The sequence below is a fragment of the Denticeps clupeoides genome, chromosome 15 (assembly GCF_900700375.1).
Source record: "Denticeps clupeoides chromosome 15, fDenClu1.1, whole genome shotgun sequence".
Taxonomy (NCBI): Eukaryota; Metazoa; Chordata; class Actinopteri; order Clupeiformes; family Denticipitidae; genus Denticeps; species Denticeps clupeoides.
In genome coordinates, this window is record NC_041721.1 from 3,310,517 (window position 1) to 3,333,278 (window position 22,762).

General features: G+C 46.1%; 1 protein-coding gene across 1 annotated transcript; it reads right to left on the reverse strand.

The window, feature by feature from the left end:
• Positions 1-1,435: 1,435 nt before the first annotated feature.
• Positions 1,436-18,287, reverse strand: slc38a4 (solute carrier family 38 member 4). The gene is made up of 16 exons (XM_028954016.1): positions 18,163-18,287; positions 12,461-12,659; positions 12,245-12,338; positions 11,597-11,712; positions 10,746-10,819; positions 10,572-10,664; positions 10,173-10,254; positions 9,204-9,286; positions 8,923-8,981; positions 8,546-8,806; positions 8,352-8,431; positions 8,031-8,131; positions 7,823-7,947; positions 2,883-3,027; positions 2,659-2,756; positions 1,436-2,507 (listed from the first exon to the last, which is right to left on the reverse strand). Exons 2-16 carry the CDS (start codon positions 12,571-12,573, stop codon positions 2,403-2,405), a joined length of 1,629 nt encoding a protein of 542 aa, XP_028809849.1. The 5' UTR covers positions 12,574-12,659; positions 18,163-18,287; the 3' UTR covers positions 1,436-2,402.
• Positions 18,288-22,762: the final 4,475 nt, after the last annotated feature.

Here is a 22,762-nt window from a genome sequence, read left to right on the forward strand (position 1 = left end):
TGGTGTACTGGCACAGCAACAGCCAGTCGTTAGGACCATAAAAAGATGGGAATTCTGACTCTGGGGGACAGGCATCAAGTCATCTGATGCCAGGACTGATTTCATTTCGCAAAAAAAGTCAGTTCACATGTTGCAGGAAATATGCAGAATATGGCACCTCAGCAGCAAGGCATTGTGGGTAAGAACCCTTGGTCATGTAAATGAAAAATCATGCACATGTTTACACGTCCCGCATTGATGTATCAGATTTGAATATAAATGTCATTTTATGTCAAAGCTTCCAACATTGAAACAGTTTTGGAAAAATGTAAAAATAACTGAAAACATGGCCAGTGTGGATTACATTTTACTACTAAGGAACAAAGAAGTTGAAACCTTTCAGCACTAACGTAAATGTAACATTGATAATTAACTTAAATATCGGATACAAATAAACCCTCCATAGTGAAGTTCCACCATCTGTGATGGGCGGAGTCATCCATCAGCCATTCACATACAACAGGTAAAATCCTAACATTTTTCTACAAATGTACAAAGCGTGCTGAATAACAGTTACGATGCACACTCTGCACCACCTGAAACCCTAACGAAGAAAACTACAGAGATCCTGCCAGATTCTACAGTGTATCAGATAATTATTTACAAAGATATACAAAAAGACCATGTCTGAATTTCAAAACATGCAAAAATATGATACTATTTCATTTGAAATATCAACTTGGATGAATATGTATAGGTCGATCAACAAATGATCTATAAGTATTGTCCACTTTGGTTGGATTGAACACAATGAATATATCTTGTACTCTACGTACAGACAAGGCCATACGCTGAATTGCTCCCTTCAGCTTGGTTTTTGTTTCGAGGCACAACTTGGTTTTCACCTAAACATTCTCCAACATGTTTCTCCAAATTACAAATAAACTCGAGCCCCAACTGAACTCTTGGTACCAATGCAACTAAGGGATATCCTTATCTTACCATATTTTGCAGACTGTTATTCAAAGAATGAATATACAGTACAGGTAAAAGTTTGGACACACCATATCATTCTAATTCTTTATTTTCATGACCATTTATGTTGGTAGATTCTCACTGAAGGCATCAAAACTATGAATGAACACATGTGGAGTTATGTACTTAACAAAAAGTGCAGACCTGGCCTCCACAGTCACCGGACCTGAACCCAATCCAGATGGTTTGGGGTGAGCTGGACCAACAAATGCTAAACACCTCCGGGAACTCCTTCAAGAGTGTTGGAAAAGCATTTCAGGTGACGACCTCTTGAAGCTCATCGAGAGAATGCCAAGAGTGTGCAAAGCAGTAATCAGAGCAAAGAAACTAGAATATAAAACATGTTTTCAGTTATTTCAGTTATGCTTTTTTTGTTAAGTACATAACTCCACATGTGTTCATTCATAGTTTTGATGCCTTCAGTGAGAATCTACCAACGTAAATGGTCATGAAAATAAAGAAAACGCATTGAATGAGAAGGTGTCTCCAAACTTTTGGCCTGTACTGTATGTCAACAATAAGTAACAGGATACAGTAAATACAGTAGAGTCCAGGCCAGGTACCAAAACACATGAATCAAGTCAGCCTGCATTTCCATGTAGAGGATAAGGGTGATGAAAAATTACCCAGAAAGCACTACAGACAGTTCTCATCAGCCCAAAACCCTTTGGCCAGCAGAGCTGCTGCAGTGATGATGACCCCTGGGCCGCCTGGCCATAGAAGCACGATTAGACACTGATGTGAATAAAGAACAGGGACTGATCAATTGGATATTATGGTATCGCCACATCCTATCCAAACCATTATGAACTGAAATTGTCTACTACAAACAGAATTATCGCTGCGTATCTTCTCCTTAGCACTAGCTGGAAAACAGAAGTGTAGAGGCGAAGAAGTGAAACTCTTTCATCTGCACGTTTTTGAGCCACTGACTGGCCAGCGGAGCACCTTCACAGTCATGCAATTAAATGCTTTTCAAAAAATATAACACTAACAGGCCACAGGTTGTGAGGGCACTGCCGAGCTTCTGTCCTGCATGCAGGTTCCGCTGCAGGAGCACCAGTGGGCCGGGAGCTGTGCCTTCTCTATGATGATTGCCATTTAGCACCACACCGCCATCCCAAACCTACATTCAACAACTACACTGCAAAGCTACGAAGAAATGCACAGATGCAAACACGACTGACTAGATACGATGATTGTATTACAATCGGAAAAGTGTCTGTGAAGCGCAAGGATCGAGTCCTCAGATAATACTTTGCGGGGAAAAAATTGTGTGTTCTGTTAAAAAAAGATCTTTCACTGTCCGCAAAAATATTCAGTCTGATGATTCTTTGGGGCTGGTGAGGACCCATTTTAATCCAAACCTCAGGATGGACAGGTGCTGCTTAGTGACCTCCACTGGAGGCCGAGGGGTTGTGGATCCAGTCCATAACAATCAGTGACAGGCTGACGATCATGAAGATAAAGCCCACGACGAGGAAGATGGCCGCCTGAGGAGAGAAGACAGCACTGAAGTTAATAAAGTCAAGATGCCGTACCAACATCCAATCCACTGGTTCACTCTGCAGGATTTTAGGAGAGGAACATCTCAAGAACATTTAATTTACAGACTGTTTTAAATGCAAAAAAGTGTAAACATACCGAGATCTTCTGAGGTGACTTCATTGGCACACTCTTCACAAGTTTCAGGTAGAAGCCAGCAGGCAAGATGAAGATCAGCATGGTAGCCGCAGAGGAACCTGAATAAAAGAACAATTCATCACCGGGAATGGCTTAGAGAAATACAGACATTACAATTGAATCAACATTTCAATTCAGGACCCATTATTGAGCACAACATTATCAGAAAACCTGATTATTCTCACCAATGAATCCAAAGATGTCTCGAATGGTCGGGACAAAGATCACTAGGAGGTTGTTGAAAACCAAGATGGCTGCCGCAATGAAGATATGCCGCAGCCAGCTGAACTCTTGACCGTTACACAGCAGGGTGATGATGGACGACCGAATCTGAAATTTACGATAATGCACATTTATTAATTCCACCCCAGATAAAGACTGAACATCATACTCCATTCAGAGAGCAACACTTTATCACCTGGTAAAAGAATTTAAAGAATGTGAAGTGATTGTCACATGTGATACACAGCAGCACAGCACACGGTGCACACAGTGAAATTTGTCCTCTGCATTTAACCCATGACCCTTGGTGAGCAGTGGGCGGCCATGACAGGCGCCCGGGGAGCAGTGTGTGGGGACGGTGCTTTGCTCAGTGGCACCTTGGCAGATCGGGATTCGAACCGGCAACCTTCTGATTACGGGGCCGCTTCCTTAACCGCTAGGCCACCACTGCTTATAAGACAAATAATACTTTTTTTGTTGGGAAAACAGGAAATTGTATGCTATACATCAAAAAAAAAATATTTCAGATGAAGTCAATATTTTTGTAATAAACAGCGAGGACATTATTTTTTTTAATCAAAGGAAGCTTTTATGTTAACATACTGCACCAGGTATTATGTCTTGAATGCCTCCCTCATAAATAAGAAAAGGATCACAAAAAAATCCTTCTGAAAAAGTGAGGGGGGGGGGGCGTGGAAACCACTCGTAAACCCCGGCCGGGTCACGGGATTAAGGTTGGATCGACTCAGGCCTGGGAAAGGAGCTGAAGTAGGTGAAAGTTCACAGGGTGTCAGGTGAAGCTGCACCCTCGCAAAACCCCGTGGTTCAGGGAGGGGCAGAACATGGGAGGCGGAGGGGGTGGAGTCACTGGCAGGGTTACTCCAGCAACTTCTCCCTGGCGTTGCATCAGCCAGCCGCCACTAAGGAGGCGTGGCCTGCCATCAGTTCGCGACTTTTTTTAAAAAGGTCCCCAAATCGAATACACAACGAGACTGAACATATTTACATCCTTTGGGAAGTGGCAGCCTGAACTTTGATTACCAGATTGAATGCTTTTGTACAGGCAACCGTGCATTTTTATTTTCTTTTTGTGAGATGGGGGCGTACTTCTTACTTCTTTATTCATTTTCCCCTTCTTTCTTTTTCTATGTTATTTGTGTCGTTGCCATTTTTGATGTCATTGTTCTAAAAAAAAAAAAAACTTTTTGCTTCTTAGCGGGCTCATATTTAATGGGCACCCTCACAAACAAGCTACTTTAGCACAGCTCTGCTAAGCATGACAAAGGCTCTGACTTCAAGAAGTGCCCTTTAATATCCGACACCTCGGTGCCACATTTTTGTGTCTTGGGACGGTTCTGCTGAAACTATTCAGCACCCTACAGCGAGCTCAGCAGGTTCTTTTAGATCCACGGAGTGTGATATTTACACCTCCTTCACAGTATGACTGCCCCCACAAAGGTGAAAGTTGTGGCAAACGGCCACTGTCTGTGCCCAGGAAAGCAGGAAGGTCTGGGCCCTGAGCCCGAGCCTGGCACTGTGCTAAAAAAAGAGAGTAATTCTTACATATTATGACTATCATGAGCCTTTGTTCAAGTTGAATAAAACTTGCTACCTGGCCCTTTAAGCTTCCACAACAGATTTCTGCTATCAAAAGCTTACAGGGCATAAAAATGCACTTATGGCAGCAAGATACATCCAGCGCGGTATAATATGATCATTACGTAGCACGAAAATAGAAGAGAAGCTGGAGTCGAGATCATCATTAACTCACAACCTCATCATTAACTTTCACCTCTATGGACATTAACAGGGACATGAGGATCTGATCAGTGAGGGAGAAATCCTGAATCCGTAAATAATAATAATAATCAAATCTTAATTTAAATCCAGCATAAAAAAAAATGGGATGGAAGCAGCTGGGATGGAGTTCGTGTTCCTGACATGGCATCGGCTCTGAGCATTTCTGTCATGGGCACTGCCAGACTCCATTAAGACTCCGCTGAAATACTTTCAACACCAAAGCCAAGGCCGAGCAGAGACACAGCAAAGTTAATCTCTGCGTCTGAAGGTCCCTGACATTTCAGCACAATGAAGCGCAAGGATTCTCAGAGGCGTCCAAATGCCGGATCCCATGAACCACCACTAATAATGTGCATCTACAGGACATTACTGAGGCCACTGGAATTACTAACTGTAATTCCATCAACACAGCGGTGGTTAGGGACCAAACGTGGGGTTTATATTGTTCTCTGTGTGCTAAATTAGGCCATGTCCACACAAGAACGTTTTTATTTTTATTTTTTTGCACACAGGAGCGTTTGTTTTAAGCCCCCTCCACACCTCTGAGAGGCGCTGCAACTCCCTGCTCTCCTTGTTTGGTGGTGAATTAAACACGTCCAGCCTTGACTTTTCATTAGAAACGTGCACCATAGCACGTAGCACGTTATCCGTTCCGTATGTATGGCGGTTGCAGGCTGGGGTTATACGTCGACGTTTTCAAGGCCAGAATGGATAGAAATTTTCCCGTTTTAGAGAAAAAACTTTCTCGTGTGGACATGGGACTTTTTTCTCGCTATTTTTATTATACGCCCTGTGATTAACGTCAGAAATAAACCCAGTACAGAGATCCTCGTAATGCAATGCAATGTTTCTACATCTGATACGCCCGTCTACCCAGAAGTGACATCAGAAAACCGCTGATATGGACTACATGGACGTGTTGTCATCAGTGGTTCCTGTTTGCATCGGAGAGAAGTGAGAAGAAGTCAACTGTGTCCTGTCTGTAGCACTCGCACCCGTTAAGGCCCACACCTCATGGAACAATCTGGAACAATCGTGGAACAATCTGTCTGTAGAGTCCGGCCATCACAGTTCTGCTCACAGCGTTCAACGCAACCATCCCACACACCATGGAGCCAGGAGGTCCTCCGCTTCCTGCAGAAAGTCAGCCTCTCTTCTCCTAGACCTGAATCGAACGTTCATAACCTCTATGAGTCCGACTCCGCAGGCAGAATATCAGAGCACCAGCACAATTAATGAAAGGAGTAAAAAACACGAACACGTGCGCATTCAGAATACAGTCTTCTCCTATGCAGGCCGTGTTCAGGGTGACAGATTTACAGGGACACGGCAAATCACATTCTGGTCCAGCAGCTTTCAGCTTTTATTGTTTTTGTTTTTCTTACATTATGTAACGTCTGCTTCAATTTCAGCTTTTTGAAATACTCACTCATTAAAACCACCAACAATGCCAGACACCTCAACGTCTGGATTAATATCCAACTGCAACTCAACTTTGTGCCTGCCATTTACATTTATATTTACTGGATTTACCAGACGCCCGTATCCAGAGCGACCTTAATCAGTAGTTACAGGGACAGTCCCCCCCTGGACACACTCACTACGATGGTAGTAAGTGGGATTTGAACCTTGGTCTTCTGGTTCACAGGCGAGTGTGTTACACACCAACCCACCACCACCCGTAAAACACGCTGCACTACACGGTGCCCACCTTAAACCGCGCTGCACTGTTAAAGACGCTGGAACCGATCACGTTTGGCTGTAATAAGCAGACTGCGATGAACCTGTGCAATGCTGCACACCGCCAGCCAGCCGTTTGTGTGCTTTCTTCGTCGTGATAACGACGCATACTGGGTTACAGCGCCACCTAATGGCAAAATGCTACGCAGCGCCGCTCCTCCACAAGGTCACCCACAGAGAAGGGTTTTTTTTTCCACCGTCTGCCTTCTGGAATATTCCACTTGCTCCCGGGAGCTCCTGTCTAACAGCTCAGCATGTCAGCGTGTGTTTCTCACAAGGCTAGCAGTTAATTCGTATGACAAACAAGAGCACACAGTTTATTATGAGTGTACGCTAAAAAAAACAAAAAAAAAACGTTTGCACAAAAATTATAGGTAGCTGTAAGATGTCAGCTTATTTTTCACAGTACGATTATTTAAACCCAAATCCTTTCATGCACACAGCCTTTTGCAGAGCCCCCTTTACAATTTCTGCTCCATGTGCCCACCCACCAGCATCTGCTGAACCAGTTCACGGCTTCCACGCAGCGCCCTCTACTGCCCAGTCTGTACTCGGGCGCTTCAGGGATACCCCCTTTTCCACTGATCTGGTTCCCGTGCTGGTTCCCAATTTTGGAACCAGGGCTTTGCTTTTGTGGTGGCCCCTAAACTTTGCTGGTCTAGTAGCAAGTACCCATGGCGTCACAAGTGCTGGGGTGGGTGGTGGGGGAAACGGTGGTGAGCCGAAGTCTGTAAAAGTGGAGCGCTGAAGCTACTGTTAATGCGGACCGGCTCTGAGTTGGGTCCCAGTTCAGCACCGGCCGAGCACCAGAACGGCACCTGGCACCAGCACCAATCCAGTGGAGATGACCTATGAGCCACACTGACCGTACACGCACCAAAAAAACCCCCATTCCATCCAGATTTGGTGGCCTACTGAAAGCCCTTTTTGAGGGAGTGTGTCTACGTGATCAGCAAAGACAACCTGCTGTCCTCAGCAGCCACAACTTTGCCGGTGTCAGTCTTGGGTCCAGTCCAAATATAACCCAAACCCTATTAGGGCAGAGCAGGTACAAAGGGCTAAATTACCCACAACTGCTGGCTGTTCTGCCCCCCCAGCGGCCCTGGATGCATGTGGAGTGACATAATGCGTGTCACAGTCCATATTATGTCCAGGTCCTCATTCCCCAACTGCTCCTGGTGGCAGGGGACACATCGGAATCAGGGCGGCAAGCAGCTTCCTCACTGTGCCACTGTTTCTAATGTGCCATTCGATGACATCATGGCGGAACAGCGTGTGCTTTCAGATCCAGGCCAAAAGAACAGACTGGCCTTGGAGGAGGGGACCCTATGACTACATGCGAGTGTGTGCTAGAGGGACTCACCGGGAACAGGACAATGGGGACGGTCAGGGTGACGGCTGTGAGCACGGCCAGACGCACCATCAGCAGCAGCGTGTCAAATTTGTACACCTTGGTGAAGGTGTGCAGCAGCTCCGCTTCCACATTTTCTGTGTGAGGAGGACAGAAACGGACTCAGAAAACACACGTGGCGGCTGCGTCGGCTGCGTTTTATTCCGTCTGTTAACCTTACCGTAGAAGGTGAGGTATCCGAACAGCGCAGACAGCATGTACATGATTAGCATGGCCAGGATGGACAGGTTGGACACCCTCTGCATCTTCTTCCGTGAGCGGCTGAGGGACAGGAGGAAGGAGATCGTCGATCAATCGTGGTCTTTCACAACTTTCCCTTTTTTTTTTTAAATGTCACGCAACAGAAGCAGCCGCTTTGTCACAGTGTCAAAGTCCTTCTCTTCTCTGTTTGCTCAGAGGGTCCAGTTCAGGCCAGACAGGGTTACTGCTAATGTGTGTGTCTGGTGATCGATAGCGGAGCCACGCGGCTCCTGAAACTCACTCTTTCAGCTCACTGTAGATGGGCAGAACCTCAGGGTGGCAAACGAATGCGAAGGCCAGGATGGGCACGGTGTAAGCAGTCTGCACAACACACACAGAAGATGATTATCTCATGAACCCACACACAACCTTTGTCTGTTCTAGTCTAACAGGAACACACACTTAATACGCAAATACATGAACCGGTCCACACACCTGAGAGTTGAAGATGAAGTACTTGGGGGTGCACATGTCCTCCACGTCATCAGGGTGGGGCTCGTAGTGGACGCCTGTGCTGTGGGCCGATGCGGGAGAGTGAAGGTCCAGGTGGGCGGCGCCCAGGTCGGCGCGGGAGAAGTCCATCACAGCGGAGTGGTTGGACGCCGGGTAGAGCGAAGAGCCATTCGCGCTCAGGTTAGACGCGGGGTGCAGCATGAACGGCAGCGGGCAGGGAAGCTGCGTCTTCTTGTAGATCAGCTACAAGACATCAAAACTGTTCGCTTATGACGCACTGAGCATAACAGATTATTTACACAATAAACATGTTTTGTTATATGGACAGTTATGTACAATATATGAAAATTAGAACTTACCACACCCAGGAAGAAGACCATACATGAGAGAGAAAATCCACTGGTGTAGCCCAGATAGCCTGAAGAAGTACACAGCATTTACATTTACAGCATTTATCAGGCGCCCTTATCCACAGCCATTTACAATCAGTAGTGACAGGGACAGTCCCCCCCTGGAGACACTCTGGATTAAACGTCTCTCTCAGGGACGAAGTGGGGTCTGAACCTGGGATTTTGTGGTCTGCAAGTGGCTACTACACCCAGCATTAACTGGGACATTATTTAAAAACGCCTGCACTTACCGAGGTTTTTCAGCAGGGACAGGGGTAAAATAACACCCATGGACACAAACACCACCAGATAGTTGCCATCCAGGTACCACTCTCTGCAGACGAAATAGAAAAAAAAGCCTCCGTATAGATAGATCTATTTATCTATTATGTCTCGTTCTCACAAAAGTGCTCACAGCTTCACAAGAAGTAAATATTTTGTCTGTGCATTTTTTTGTGGCTCAATTACTCTCGAAAATCATACAAAGACAAAATGTACAAGATTATATTAGAAGATTTAGGTCCCGCCCACACGAGAACGCTTTTCACTAAAACGGCTTTTCAGTTTCTGAAAAACCTGCATCCACGCGGGAGCATTATTTGACATAATGTCGTCCACACGGAGATGCAGAGATGCAGATGCAGAGAACATCCTGTTTCAGCCTCTGTAAATCCCAGCTCTCCTTCTTTGCCGCCTAGTTCTCCTCCGTTGGTGAGTTAAACGCGTCGTTGTTCTCCAGTCTTGTCTTCCCATTAGGAATGTGCACCATAGAGAAGATTTCTTGTAGTTGCTGCAGCGTGACCACGAGCGTGTGGAGTTAATTTTCACAAAAAAAGCCACTTTGCCGTTCTCATGGAAATTCACTCTGGAACCCAATTTAGGACATAACCATTCTGGGTCACCTGAAACGCCGTTTCTGTGTGGACGCAAGGCCAGAATGGATAGAAATGTTCCCGTTTTAGAGAAAAACGTTCTTGTGTGTATGGGGCCTAGAGAACACAAGATTGCCTCTAAATTCATTAATCTATCAAGCAAAAAAATTGTAAAAATCTGTTGCTGAATATGATTTTTCTTTTTTTTTTTTTATCCCTTCAGCAGGTTGTATGTTATACGCATATATGATAATAAAGTAGTTAAAGTAGTCCAGCATCTTTCTCTCCTTTTAATGCTTTAACTCTTGTTATTCCTGTGTATGTGTGTAAGTATATGTGTGTAATTACCCAGAACTTTGTTCCAGTCCAAGAAAAGCTCGGATGACCTCTGGCAGCTCATACTTGACAATGAAGAGGTAGCTTGACATAGCTACAGAAGTAAAAATCAGAGCAAAACCGTTTATAACTAATACTTACTTAAGCCCCCAAACCCCATATATACTAACAATAAGCTAACAATGGGGACATTTGTGAATGACCCTAAACTTTTGAACAGTGTACACTGATTAGAAGGTTGTGTAGGCCACTAGATACATTTATGGATGTTTTACTGCCACTATAAATATGATGCAATGCATTAATGTCACATTCACACGTTCATTGGTTGGCGGTGGATTTATTTCCCTCTAAAGTGTATCTTCCGTTTGTGGCCATGAAATGGACACAAACATCTGACTGGATGCTCACCTCCGATATTCTGAAGCGTAATAGACCCAAAAGCCGCCATTTTCCCCGGCCACCCGAAGGCGCGCTCGCCTAACTTTTCATAGATGAGAGAGCCTGTTGGGGGAAAGAAATGGGTTCAGTGTAGAAATTGGTTTATATAGAGTGTTGGTTTGGGCGTGGACGGACTGGCCCTACCTCCTTCTTTAGCAGTGACAAGCAGTAGGTGTACGGAGTACAGCGAGAGAGCGGCAACACCAAAGAGGAGAATTCTACAAGGAAAACCGCAGGGTCAAAGTTCACTTCTCTCCGGCACACACAAAATATTAACACAGTTTTTGCAAAGCCACAAGTCAGCTGGCCCGCAGAACGGGTTCGACTGTACTTTTCCAGAGACTGGAATGCCCCTCTGGAATCCATCCGGACTATGAGGAGGAATTATTTTTACCACGATGACCTTAAATTAGACCGCTGATGAATTCAGTCCACTGGCAGATGGGTATTTAAACATTCCTGTAACCGGCACCAGAAAGGACGATAAATCTGGACTGGACCACCGTAACCTACTGAAGTTCAGCCCCATTGACACAAGGCAGCATGTGTTCGCACACTGTCAGGAGAGTGTAAAGAGGAACACACTTCTGGCCACGGCCCCGGCCACGGGATCCGACCGTCCTGAATGTCAGCTGGACAGGAATAACCGGGAGAGGCCATCTGACATGAGGGGGGGCACTTCTTTTTCATTTCCGTTTTAATGCTTTACGTTTTGACATGGGAGCGCGTGGTGGGCAGAACGAGGACCCGTGGACCCGGTGCTCCTGGCAGCTGTTCTGCTCAATCCGCGGCCGGACAGAGGAGCTTGGCATGTCTGCTGCAGATATCGCTATTCGCACCGCGCAAAGCGGAAGGGTCTTGGGGGATTGGGTGGTCTTCCAGGCTAAGTTTAGCCCTGACTGCTACCTACGTGCACGCGCCACGTAACGCGCCACTCTCACTACGCCAGCCACTCAGCAGGAGGGGGACGCCTGTCGCCGGAAGGTCGCACTTACGAGAAAAGCACGATGCCAGTGTTGGCCATGGCGTAGGACAAGCCCAGGATGCCGCTGCCCATGATGGCGTTGCTCAGGTTAAAGACAGACATCCCGAAAGATGCATGTCCAGGGTGCTGCATGGAGAGGGAAGGAAGGAGAACAACATCGCACCATCAGCACAAAGCCACTCAAAAAACTACCAGTTAAATGTTTGGACGTGTTTGCTGTATGAGGAGAAAGCGAAGGATGCTTGATTAATCTGTTTCTTTCCTCTTTTTACCTTCACTATCATCATCATCAGAAGCCGCTTGATGAGATGCTCACTAACGTGAGTGAATGATGACTTTTTTCCGTTTGTTACATAACCTGACGTGTTATTTCATAAATAAATAAGTAGGTGCGTCCAGACGTTTGACTGGTAGACATGATATGATGTGACACGAACCCTCGATTCCAGCAGAAAATCACAGCGGAGATGAGAGTTGGTGACTTTACAGGTGACGAGAAAACTCTGAAGACCTACTGTGCCATTAACAGCAACTGGACTTCGACAGACCCTTACACTTGCCTTTCTGAGCACCCCAGTTAAAGTAGGTATCAGAGCAGGGTCGGCAATTCAGAACATACACACGCGACATGACTGTGCTCGGGAAGAACACTCCTTACATATTCTTCGTGGTATTCCTCATACTTCTTCTTCTTCATAATTCCATTTGCCAGGAACTTCTGGCTCTCCCCACCGTCCTCGTCCAGAAACTGACTAAAATGAAAGTGAAATGAACACGAGTGAAACGGAAGTAGATCTGATGGTCGAGAGATGCTCTAATGCAGAGGCGTGCCGGACGTTGGGCAGATGGTGATTTCGCCGTGTGCTGCACAGACCTGTTGATGGTGGCTTTCTCCGAGTCCATGGGCTCGGTGTAGCGGCAGTCCAAGCTGTCCGTGCTGTCGTCGTCTGCCTCCATGCTGACCTTCTTCAGCTCCATGCGATCCATGGTGTTCAAGCGAAACGTAATGCAGAGGAGAGAGTGATCGAAGAGTGCCGTTCCTCAGTCTATGGACTCAACCTCCTGGAAACGTTCTGCAAACGAGCAGCAACAAAGAGGTCAGTACACCCTTACAGAGAAATTCCCATCCTGGAAAGAAAGCAACATCAAAGACTTCAGAGAAGGTCAATGGCGCTTTCAGCAAACAGATAATATCCTGGGGAACATCAGGTGGTGACCCTGAACCGCAGGAATTCTCCCCAAAAAGTCCCAGTCACTTCTACTCAGACCTAAACCTGGAGACAGCTAGTTTCTGAACAGGACTACATCGGCCCAGTTGAGTGTCTCGGCTCACCAACAAAAAGGTTGGTTACGCAAGCGAGGACTCGCCTGCCAAAACCGCTTCGACGCCCAATTACCCACAGTTCCACCCTTCTGGGGACAAAACGCTCTTTGACATGACGGACACGCTCGGCCAAAGCGGCCATTCTGTCGGAAACAAACAGCCCGTCCACCAGAGCTTCTCGCAGGTGGCGTGGCCGTTCTCTCCGCCTTTTTTTGGCCACCGAGCCTGCGGACGGCACCCGAAATGAATGCAAACCTGCGCAGCAGGCCTGTCAACTTCAGGTCTCGGCGCTTACGTAAAGCTCCACTTCGCCGACGTTTGGCTACTGTGCAGGAACACTGCGGCAAATCCTCCGAGAAGAACGGAACAGCCAGGCGAGCGAGAGAACCCGGCCAGGACTTACTCAGATGCTCTTAAAAAAAAAAAAAAAAAAGCACCCAAATTAACAATGTCGTCGGTCCGAGGCTGAAACCGGTGCTGCAGACATTCGCCGGAGGTGGTGGTTTTTATTGGTCGCTACGCGTTCTTCTCATCGAGATCTGCCACCAAGCATCTCACTCAAAAAGCCAGAGAACGAGCGCTTCGGAGAGAGAGAGAGACCGGCGGCGTGGACTCACTCAGCGAGGAGAAGCGGAGATCTGCGGCCCTTTTGGGCCTTCAGGTGAGGAAGCCCCTTAAAAAAGCAGAGGGAGGGGCCCTCCCCGGCCAATCGGCAGCCGGCTTTCCCCCTCAGCGCCACTCTCCCCACCCAAACTCACATCCTCCCTCCCTGCGTCACGAACACGCAGCCTTCCCAAAAAACACCGGCCAGATAACACGTCCTGTTGCATCAACAGCTGTTTGCTCTGCGATGCTCGGCTGGGGACAAAAGCCACCGGCGCGGGCGGGCGGGCGGCGTTTGTGTCTGGAAGCGGCGACTTCGCTGTGCTGCCTGCAAGGTCACCATCGGTGAGGAGTCCTGACCCCACAGCAGGACCATCTGCTGTCTGCTCCACCAGCGGGTTAACAACACAAAGACAGCTGTTTCCGAACCGGGAAATATATATATACATTTACTTATACATATAGGCATGCAGGAAATATAGAAATGGTTTACCGTACAGTTTAAAACATGTACAGCACGGAAAACAGAAAAGTTTGAGCTTCAAACAGTTCTAACTCGTTTCTATTTTTAAGTTTAAAGAAGATGTTGAACTTTTGGAAAGCCTTACAGAAGCTTGCAGTTATGCCCAGGAACACTCCTCTCTCAGCAAATACCTTCCAGGTCCGAGGGCCATTCCTTATATGGAGTTACACCTCTCAAGTTCACAAGGTTCGCACCAAATGGGCCAATCAGAAGCCGCCAGCCTGGGGTCAATCAGGAGCGAGGCACACCTGCTTCTGCTGCAACGCAACACACACACACAAACGTGCAGGAGGCACCTCGACAACAACAGGATGACCCCCCTCATCACGTGTGCAGGGGTCAGTATTGAGCCGGACCTTCTGATGTCACAGCCAGCGTCACCTGCATCGCAGCGGGTCCCGCGAGTGGCAACACTGCAAGCCAATTCACTATTCGGCAGAAACAGGACGCCGCTGGTCAACTTATGCTCCAAAACGTCCAATTTTCACACACGGACGAGATGCCTGCTTCAAACCTGACCAATGTGACCAGAAAGAACTAAAATGCACACCTTAGTAGCCTAGTGGGTAACACACCCGCCTATGAACCAGAAGACCCAGGTTCAAACCCCACTTAATACCATTGTGTCCCTGAGCAAGACACTTAACCCTGAGTGTCTCCAGGGGGGGACTGTCCCTGTAACCACTGACTGTACTGCACTCTGGATAAGGGCGTCTGGTAAATGCTGTAAATGTTCATGCTTAACCCATCGTCTTATATCACAGTATAAACCAAATGCCCTGGGTGATACGAACATTTATGGCGTCTCCCACTGCTGTCAATGAAGGAGAAATTCAGCACCATTTACATGCGGTGCAAGGTTGCAGGCATGTCTCCGCATTTTGGATGGAGACTTTCGTAAGGCTGAAGTGATATGCAATGATTGCACACACCATGTTGCTGGCCACATCAAGTACAGGTCGGCGTTTGCCACATACAGGATCAATAAAGATGGAGGATATTCCACAACGATTCGGAGCTCGTTCTCTCAAATGACAAGATTTCCACAGTTGCTCTGCAAAGCTCGACCACTCTCATGCAAATATCGATTTACTCCATGAACGGGGTTCTGCAACACCCCGTCAAGCAACAATGCACTAATGCTTGCACCCAATTAATTCTTAAACTACCAACATTTTATTTTTCAACTTTTAAAAATTATTTTTTACATTTACTTTTGAAACATTTGTTCCTATTCTTTCAGTCTGTGTACATCTTACCTCTACAATAAGAGGTCTATAAGCATGCTTTATTTTAACTACGCATGTACAGCAGAGAACTTGGAAAATAAGAGACTAAATAGGTTTTTATAGCTTTTATTAAGTTTTTTTCCTGTCCTTTTCAGCTACTGATGTGCCATCATTTTGTCTTTTTAAACAGGTGAGCTGTGGTTTTTTTAGGCTGCACTGCAACCAGATTTAGGATGTAATACTTTAGTTAACAACGCTCTCGAAAAGGTGTGTCCTAACATGATGTACACAAAAACTATTCAGGAATACACACCAACCTAGATTTATGGTCTTAAATAGCAAGATGAGAACATGAGCGCAGTCGCTCTGAGGGTTGGAACCCACAAGTCAACACATGCGAGCTGTTGTGGACAAGGAGGCCATCTGCAAATTCTTCTGAGAGGGTGGTCACCTTCACCCTTCTGGTGGTTACTTGCCATCTGTATTCGTTCATATCCATGCACTAGAACCAGTGTGCATGCTATAGCGCGTTATAAATGCATTTATAACAGAAAGGAGGCTGAATTTCGATGGCGAACTGAGTCCACCACACTATCTATGCACAGCGAGGGCTAAATGGTACAAAGCAATCAACAAGTGTTTATCAAATTCAGGTTCTTTGAAGAGTTTGGTGCGGGTGCCAAATGTATTTTTTTTTTTATCATAAAGACCAAACTCCCCTATATCGTCTGCTTGTTTGAGAACAATGGGGATTTTACAGCGGCCCTCTACAGCATTCGTGGAAAAGTACTGTCTGCCGAGCAAACACAATCGGTCCCAGATTCCAGTGGCCTTGAGTCCTCCGCGCTGCTGCCTTATCGGACACTATTGATTTGCCCAAAACCCCTGACATTCGTTGCTCGTGTGAGGCTGCACATCAGGCCCTGACCCCTGCTAGTTTACAAAAGAGAAATGGAAGCTCCACTGTCTAACGGTATAGTTACGAATGTCCAGTAGCGATAATGTATCCCATCCTGAAATGACATGGGTGGCCTAGCGGTTAAGGAAGCGGCCCCGTAACCAGAAGGTCCCGGTCCGCCACTGAGGTGCCGCTGAGCAAAGCACCGTCCCCACCCGCTGCTCCCCGGGCGCCTGTCATGGCCGCCCACTGCTCACTAAGGGTGATGGGTTAAAAGCAGAGGACACATTTCACCGTGTCACCGTGTGCTGTGCATCACAATCACTTCACTTTCACTTTCTTCTAGTCATCTGTAACCTTTAAGGCACAATTTATGCACCTGTCACGACTGGAACTGAACATCGTATTTACATATCATTCTTGCGGTGTCCAGGAAGCCGGGGGTTTAAGGGCTTTACTCAAGGAGCCGGGCTCGAACCGACAACCTTCATAGACACAGAGTCTTACCACACTGGGCTATGTGCCGTTATGTCTGCTTGTGCGGTTTTCTTTGGTGCATTTTCTTGTTCATTCCTTTTGTCCTTTTTTTGTGTTATGCTGCTGTGAGCCAATAATTTGCTTGGTATATTTAAAAACTCGACCTACACCGAAACAAATCGACCATTTTTTTGTGGTACATTTGATGGGTAAAAACACGTACTTTCCCAAATCTCGTACACGGTGGATCTGCCCCAAACCAACTGTTCCTGGAAGTTGAATATTGTGCCCTGCGTGCACCTCCATTTCTCCAATTCAGGTTTAAACAACAACTCGATCCGTCAAACCCGTTCAAATGAAAACGTGCAGCACTTACTGCCATGATTTTTCCAACAAGGCCATTTCACATCCCCACCAAAAATGTTACATATACATGAGATCAGAAATATGTGTGGATTGTCTCCTTTTACAGATTTGCCTCCGTGTTACATGTTCGGCCGAGGGCACTGCACTCGGACGGAGCTTCGCATCACCTTGAAACCGGGCCAAAACAGTCAGCACCGATGACCCGGCGCTGGCAGGGACTCGTCGTACCTCGCCAACTATTCCTGAGCTCAAATTACATAACTTACAACGCGCCCGCTGACTGCACGAGGCTGCCCCGACTCTGTCCCAAAGTCGAGCTTTAAATGAGCACCCAAAAAACCGGACGACACCGGCGGCCTTCGGTCCATTCCCCACTCTCGATAAGCTGTCCCTGAGACGTCTCGGTGAAGCACCAGCGGCGTACATTTCCACCCGTGACACTGGGTTCCTCGCGCGGCCCCGCCAAGCCCGTGGCAGACTTCTGACGGTTCTGGGCTATAAATACCTGCAGGTGGAACTCCACGAATGCCGTCGGCCTGGCACAGGGACAGGGGCGCGGACCAGAGACGCTCCTTATTCCTCTGCGACGGGCGCATAACAGAATTAAACCCGTTAATTGTGCAGATCGAGTCTTAAAACTCCTGGTTTGTTTGTGTGTGTGGGGGGGGAGGAAATATTGTCGCAGCGAATGTGATGTGTGGCTACAGTCACCGTCACTATGGACACAGCGCGCGATGTCTGGGGACAATTTTAACTCGTTTTTAATAAACGTGAATAAAACACACCTGGTTTATTTAACGTATTAAAGGCGTGACAGATCGATTCGATTTAAAAGAAAAGGATGAAGAAGAAAAAAAAGTTTAGCCACCAGGGTTCGTGCCCGTTTTACGCGCCGTTTTACGCCCCGGTCCCCGGGCTCCGTGGGGGGAGGGGACGCCCCCCCCCCAAAAAAAAATAAAACGCCGCCGCGCTCCGGCTTCCACCGAGAATCTTACAAAAACGTCGCGACAACGTTTCCGTCCGACGAAAAACCGGGACGAAATCCGCGAGAGACAGAGAGTCGCGTTTGGCGGCAAAAACCGTCTGATCCGAACCTGCCCACAGACACACACACACGCACACACACACACGCACCCCGCATTGTTACCCCCGTTACCTTGCCGTGTCGAGGGAGGGGGTGGAAGCCCACGCGTGGAAACACCGGCGGCCCGGCGCGCAGCTGCGTGGGGGACCCGCGACGCGGACGGAGTGCACGGCGACGCAAGGGGACGCGGGGAGGGGACCCACCTGGAGTCCGGAGCGGGCGGACGGTGGAAAATTCCACTGCGGACGATATCGCGTTACACGCGGCTCCCCGGAGCGCCTGCGAGACGCCTTTCCGCTTCGCTCCGTCTTCACCACCAGGCCGGCGTGTCCGGGGTGGGGAGCGTGTGCGTATTTTCTGTTTTATGTGAATAAAAGCCAGAAGCTGCAACGGGAACAGATTCCTCCAGGGACGGGCATCGATGGTTTGGAAGGTCGCCGTCTGTCCTGCAGGTTCCGGTCAGACGGACGGACGCTGGACTCCAAAACATCCGGGAGAACGTGGTCGGAAACCAAGTCTGAAATGACATAATGTCTGGCTGGTTTTAGGGAAAAGTCTGAAGGTGGAATAAAAGAAGAAAATATTCAAGTATGAATGGTTAGATAAGATAAGATAAGATGATATGTTATTAGTCCCACAGGTGGGAAATGTACGTAGTCGCGGCAGAAAGTGGACAGGATGGACAATATGCACACTGTATAATTTAAAAAGTGAAATGTACAAATAAATTGTCAAAAAAACAGTGGATGAGCGTATAAAAATATCTGTATATACAGTACAGGCCAAAAGTTTGGACACACCTTCTCAATCGATGTATTTTCTTTATCTTCATGACCATTTACGTTGGTAGATTCTCACTGAAGGCATCAGAACTATGAATGAACACATGTGGAGTTCTGTACTTTACACATTTTAGTCTTATTTTGGTCAGAATTATATACATGTTTTAGTCAATGAAAACTAGATTTGAATCCCTTTTTATTTAGTAATGCAATTCAATTTAACCCAGTCAATATAGTACAAGTACCTGGTTGAACAGACAAAACAACATTTTATTATAGTCATATAATTTTTTTATTGATCTTTTTGTTTTGTTTTTACATTTTACATTACATTACATTTACAGCATTTATCAGACGCCCTTATCCAGAGCGACTTACAATCAGTAGTTACAGGGACAGTCTCCCTGGAGCAATTTAGGGTTAAGTGTCTTGCTCAGGGACACCAATGGTAGTAAGTGGGATTTGAACCTGGGTCTTCTGGTTCATAGGCGAGTGTGTTACCCACTAGGCTACTACCACCCCCCCACTTCATTGTAAATAAAGTGTGTCCAAAGAACACTTTATCTTTTTCTCCCAGTCATCTGGTAACCCACCACAAGCATTCTGAAATCTAATTGAAGTGACTGAATGGGACACACAGGAAACAGAAATACTGCATAATAATAATGCGATTAAAAAACATAATTTTTTTGTAAACCCTATTTAGTTTCATTTTATTCCTCAACAATATTACATATTGAGCAATATTTACATATATTTCATTATAGTTATCGTCACATGACCAGCGTTTACATCTTGGCTTGCGTTCGTCGTCTCAAAAAGGTTTGATATTTCGTCCTAAATTTCATGACGCAAACAACACTAGATAAGTGCATCATTACTGATCACACATTGTAACACAGCAGACATGATGGGTAGTGATGGGTATTGACCAAACAAGATTCTGAGTGCTTAATATCACAGCTTTGAGCCTTATGTATGAAATAAAACTTGAAAATAAAACCAACATTTTTGAGTGACGAATTGGTAGATGCATTACAAACTCTGCTAAATGCTGATGCTAAATGGTGCCCATACAACGCAGCCATTGCAACGACAGGTCGTTTAGCTTTTTTGGTGACATTAATTTTGGCAAGTCAGCTTGGGTGACCTAGTTAACTGAAATAGTCACACACAAGTGGTGGGAGGTGACGGGTGAAGAGCAGGGCATGTGGGGCGGCTCGCAGTGCACGTTGACTTCCATTCCAATAGCCGTGACACTATTCCACACATACTACTAGACCTCAGTTTTGTCTTTTTTTTCCCCAGTAAAATGTCCCTAGTTTTACTTAGAACAGAATTTTTCAAGTTTAAAACTAGTTAATCTAGATAAACCTATCATACTCCTACACATACGTAGAAGAGCTTATGTAGAAGTTCATTCTTTACATATAAATAAAATTTGTTAACATAGAGGGCGTCACTGAAGGCAGGCATGTGCATGTAAAAGCTGCCTCTTGAAAATGATCTCATGCCTTTTATGGGCAACAGTGTCTTAGTTTCAACACATGTTTGTCATGTTAGATTTCAAGCACATTGTAATGTCTGGCAGAACCAGAAAATCAACTCTGAGTAATGTAAATACATCTCAGTTTTAAAGAACAAAGAATTACATGTAGTACAAGCTGCTTCAGGACGACCGAGCCTTCTTATTGTTCTGGGTTAGATACTGCAGCTTATTTGCATAATGCAAATGTCGGGGATTGGAGCAGGGCAGGACACAAATGCACCAGGGGACAAACATGGGACTTTTACTGAAACTCCTACAGTTCCATTTATTGGGAAATGAAACCGAAACCATTTAATCACACACAACTTTTAACAAACAGAAAAAACAATGTACCTGCCATGGTACAGCAAAAAAAGGAATAAAATAAAGAAACAAAAATAAAATCAATAATAATAGAATAAAATGGGGGGAAGGTAAGTCTCCATTAAGTTCTCCTTTATAGTATTATACTGTCATATGTACACTGGGGAACTAATTGTCTATGCCGGACTTAAACTTCAACATACTCAATAGATTTTGAAAGTGAAGTGATTGTCATTGTGAAACACTGCAGCACAGCACATGGTGATACAACGAAATGTGTCCTCTGCATTTAACCATCGCCCTTGGTGAGCTGTGGGCAGCTATGAGGAGCACGGGGAGCAGTGTGTGGGGACGGTGTTTTGCTCAGTGGCACCTCGGTGGCGCCTTGGCAGTTCGGGCTTCAAACCGGCAACCTTCTGATTACGGGGCCGCTTCCTTAACGGCTAGGCCACCACTGGCCCTACACATTTTAACTAATGTTTTGTATTTATTTGTCATCTTTTCATGATTGTAGATTCTTTCATTTGAAATTAATTTCACAGTTTTTCCTGCATTTAGATTGGCAGCATTTACCAGACGCCCTTATCCAGAGTGTGGCAGTGGTGGCCTAGCGGGTAAGGAAGCAGACCCATAATTGAAAGGTTGCAGGTTCGAATCCCCGAACCACTGAAGTGCCACTGAGCAAGCACCGTCCCTTCACACTGCTCCCCGGGTGCCTGTCATGGCCGCCCACTGCTCACCGAGGGTGGTTGTTAAATACAGAGAACACATCTCGTTGTGTCATCGTATGCTGTGCTGCAGTGTTTCACAATTCACTTCAATTTTACTTTCAGAGCAGTGGTTACAGGTACAGTCCTCCTGGAGACACTCAGGTTTAACATTTTTATATCTATCACGTAACTTTTGGTCTCATGGTGGTACAAAACGCGGAATTCTGATAGTGGTCCAGTGCTCAGTCATTGTTCGTCATCCTGACTCGGCTCACCTTCAACTCACCAAATCAAGTAGACTCGGTCCTCTATTTTGCCTTCTTCAACCCTTCTACCCCCATCTCGCAATTTGGTTACACGTCTCCTCCGACGTTCGCTCTTTCATCTCGTCACCTCGCTGCAGCTTGACCTGATCTCAGATGAGAAAATGAGTTTGATAAATTCATATCCTGCTTACGAGCTCATTAGTCTGTGGTCAGCAGCTGGAACCTTTTGATAATCAGGATTCATTCAAATTAATGAATGCACTTGATTTGCTTTGCTTCTCATTGGACAAGTGGTTGTAAAACACACTGATCAGCCAGAACATTATGACCTCTGGACAATGTTTTTGCTGGGAAAGTTTGGGTCCTGCTTTCATGTGGATGTTCATTTTGACACGTCCAGCCCTTCATGGAGACAGTTTTCCCTGATGACAGTGATAATGTGCCTTTCTACACTGTAAAAGGACCCAAGAATGGTTTGAGGAAGACAACAGTGAATCTGAGGTTTGTCTGATCCATAGAGGCACATTGTACAGAACATAAAGGACATGCTACTAACGGCTTGTTACTAGTAGACCTTTAGATATCTAGTGGTGACCAGGTCAGAACTATTTTGCCAGCACAGCCTGGACCTGCTCAACATTGGTCATGTTATGAATGAATTTAGTTCAGCTATTTTTTTTTACATTGAATTATAATTGTGAATGAAACATTTATTGATTCAGTCTCAGACTGGGCTTTAAATGTTTGCCGATAATAACCAAAAAGAGTATGCCCGGGCTCAGTTTGTTTAGGGAAGCACTCATGTAATTTTCACAATTCTTCCACTTCTCCAACTCCATTGTCCACCTACTGTCATCCTTATATAAGGCCTTATGCAATATCATGGGGCCAGTCATATTTTGGACTTGTGAGCAGAGGGATCGGTACACTACAGCTGTCTGCTGAACAATGAGCAGGGTCTCATGCATGTGAGAACCATGAGCGTATGGAGGATGAAAACCAACTGAAACAACACAAACTCACAGCGACCCTGTCGGACGTCCATATGGCCCCAACTATCCC

Coding starts and splice junctions, on each gene's coding strand:
- slc38a4 (XM_028954016.1), bottom strand. CDS start 12,573: ATGGATCGCATGGAGCTGAAGAAGGTCAGCATGGAGGCAGACGACGAC. Junction 8,432..8,545: donor ACTTCATCTTCAACTCTCAG/GTGTGTGGACCG, acceptor TGTGTTGTGCAG/ACTGCTTACACCGTGCCCAT. Junction 8,132..8,351: donor ATCTACAGTGAGCTGAAAGA/GTGAGTTTCAGG, acceptor CCTGTCCCTCAG/CCGCTCACGGAAGAAGATGC.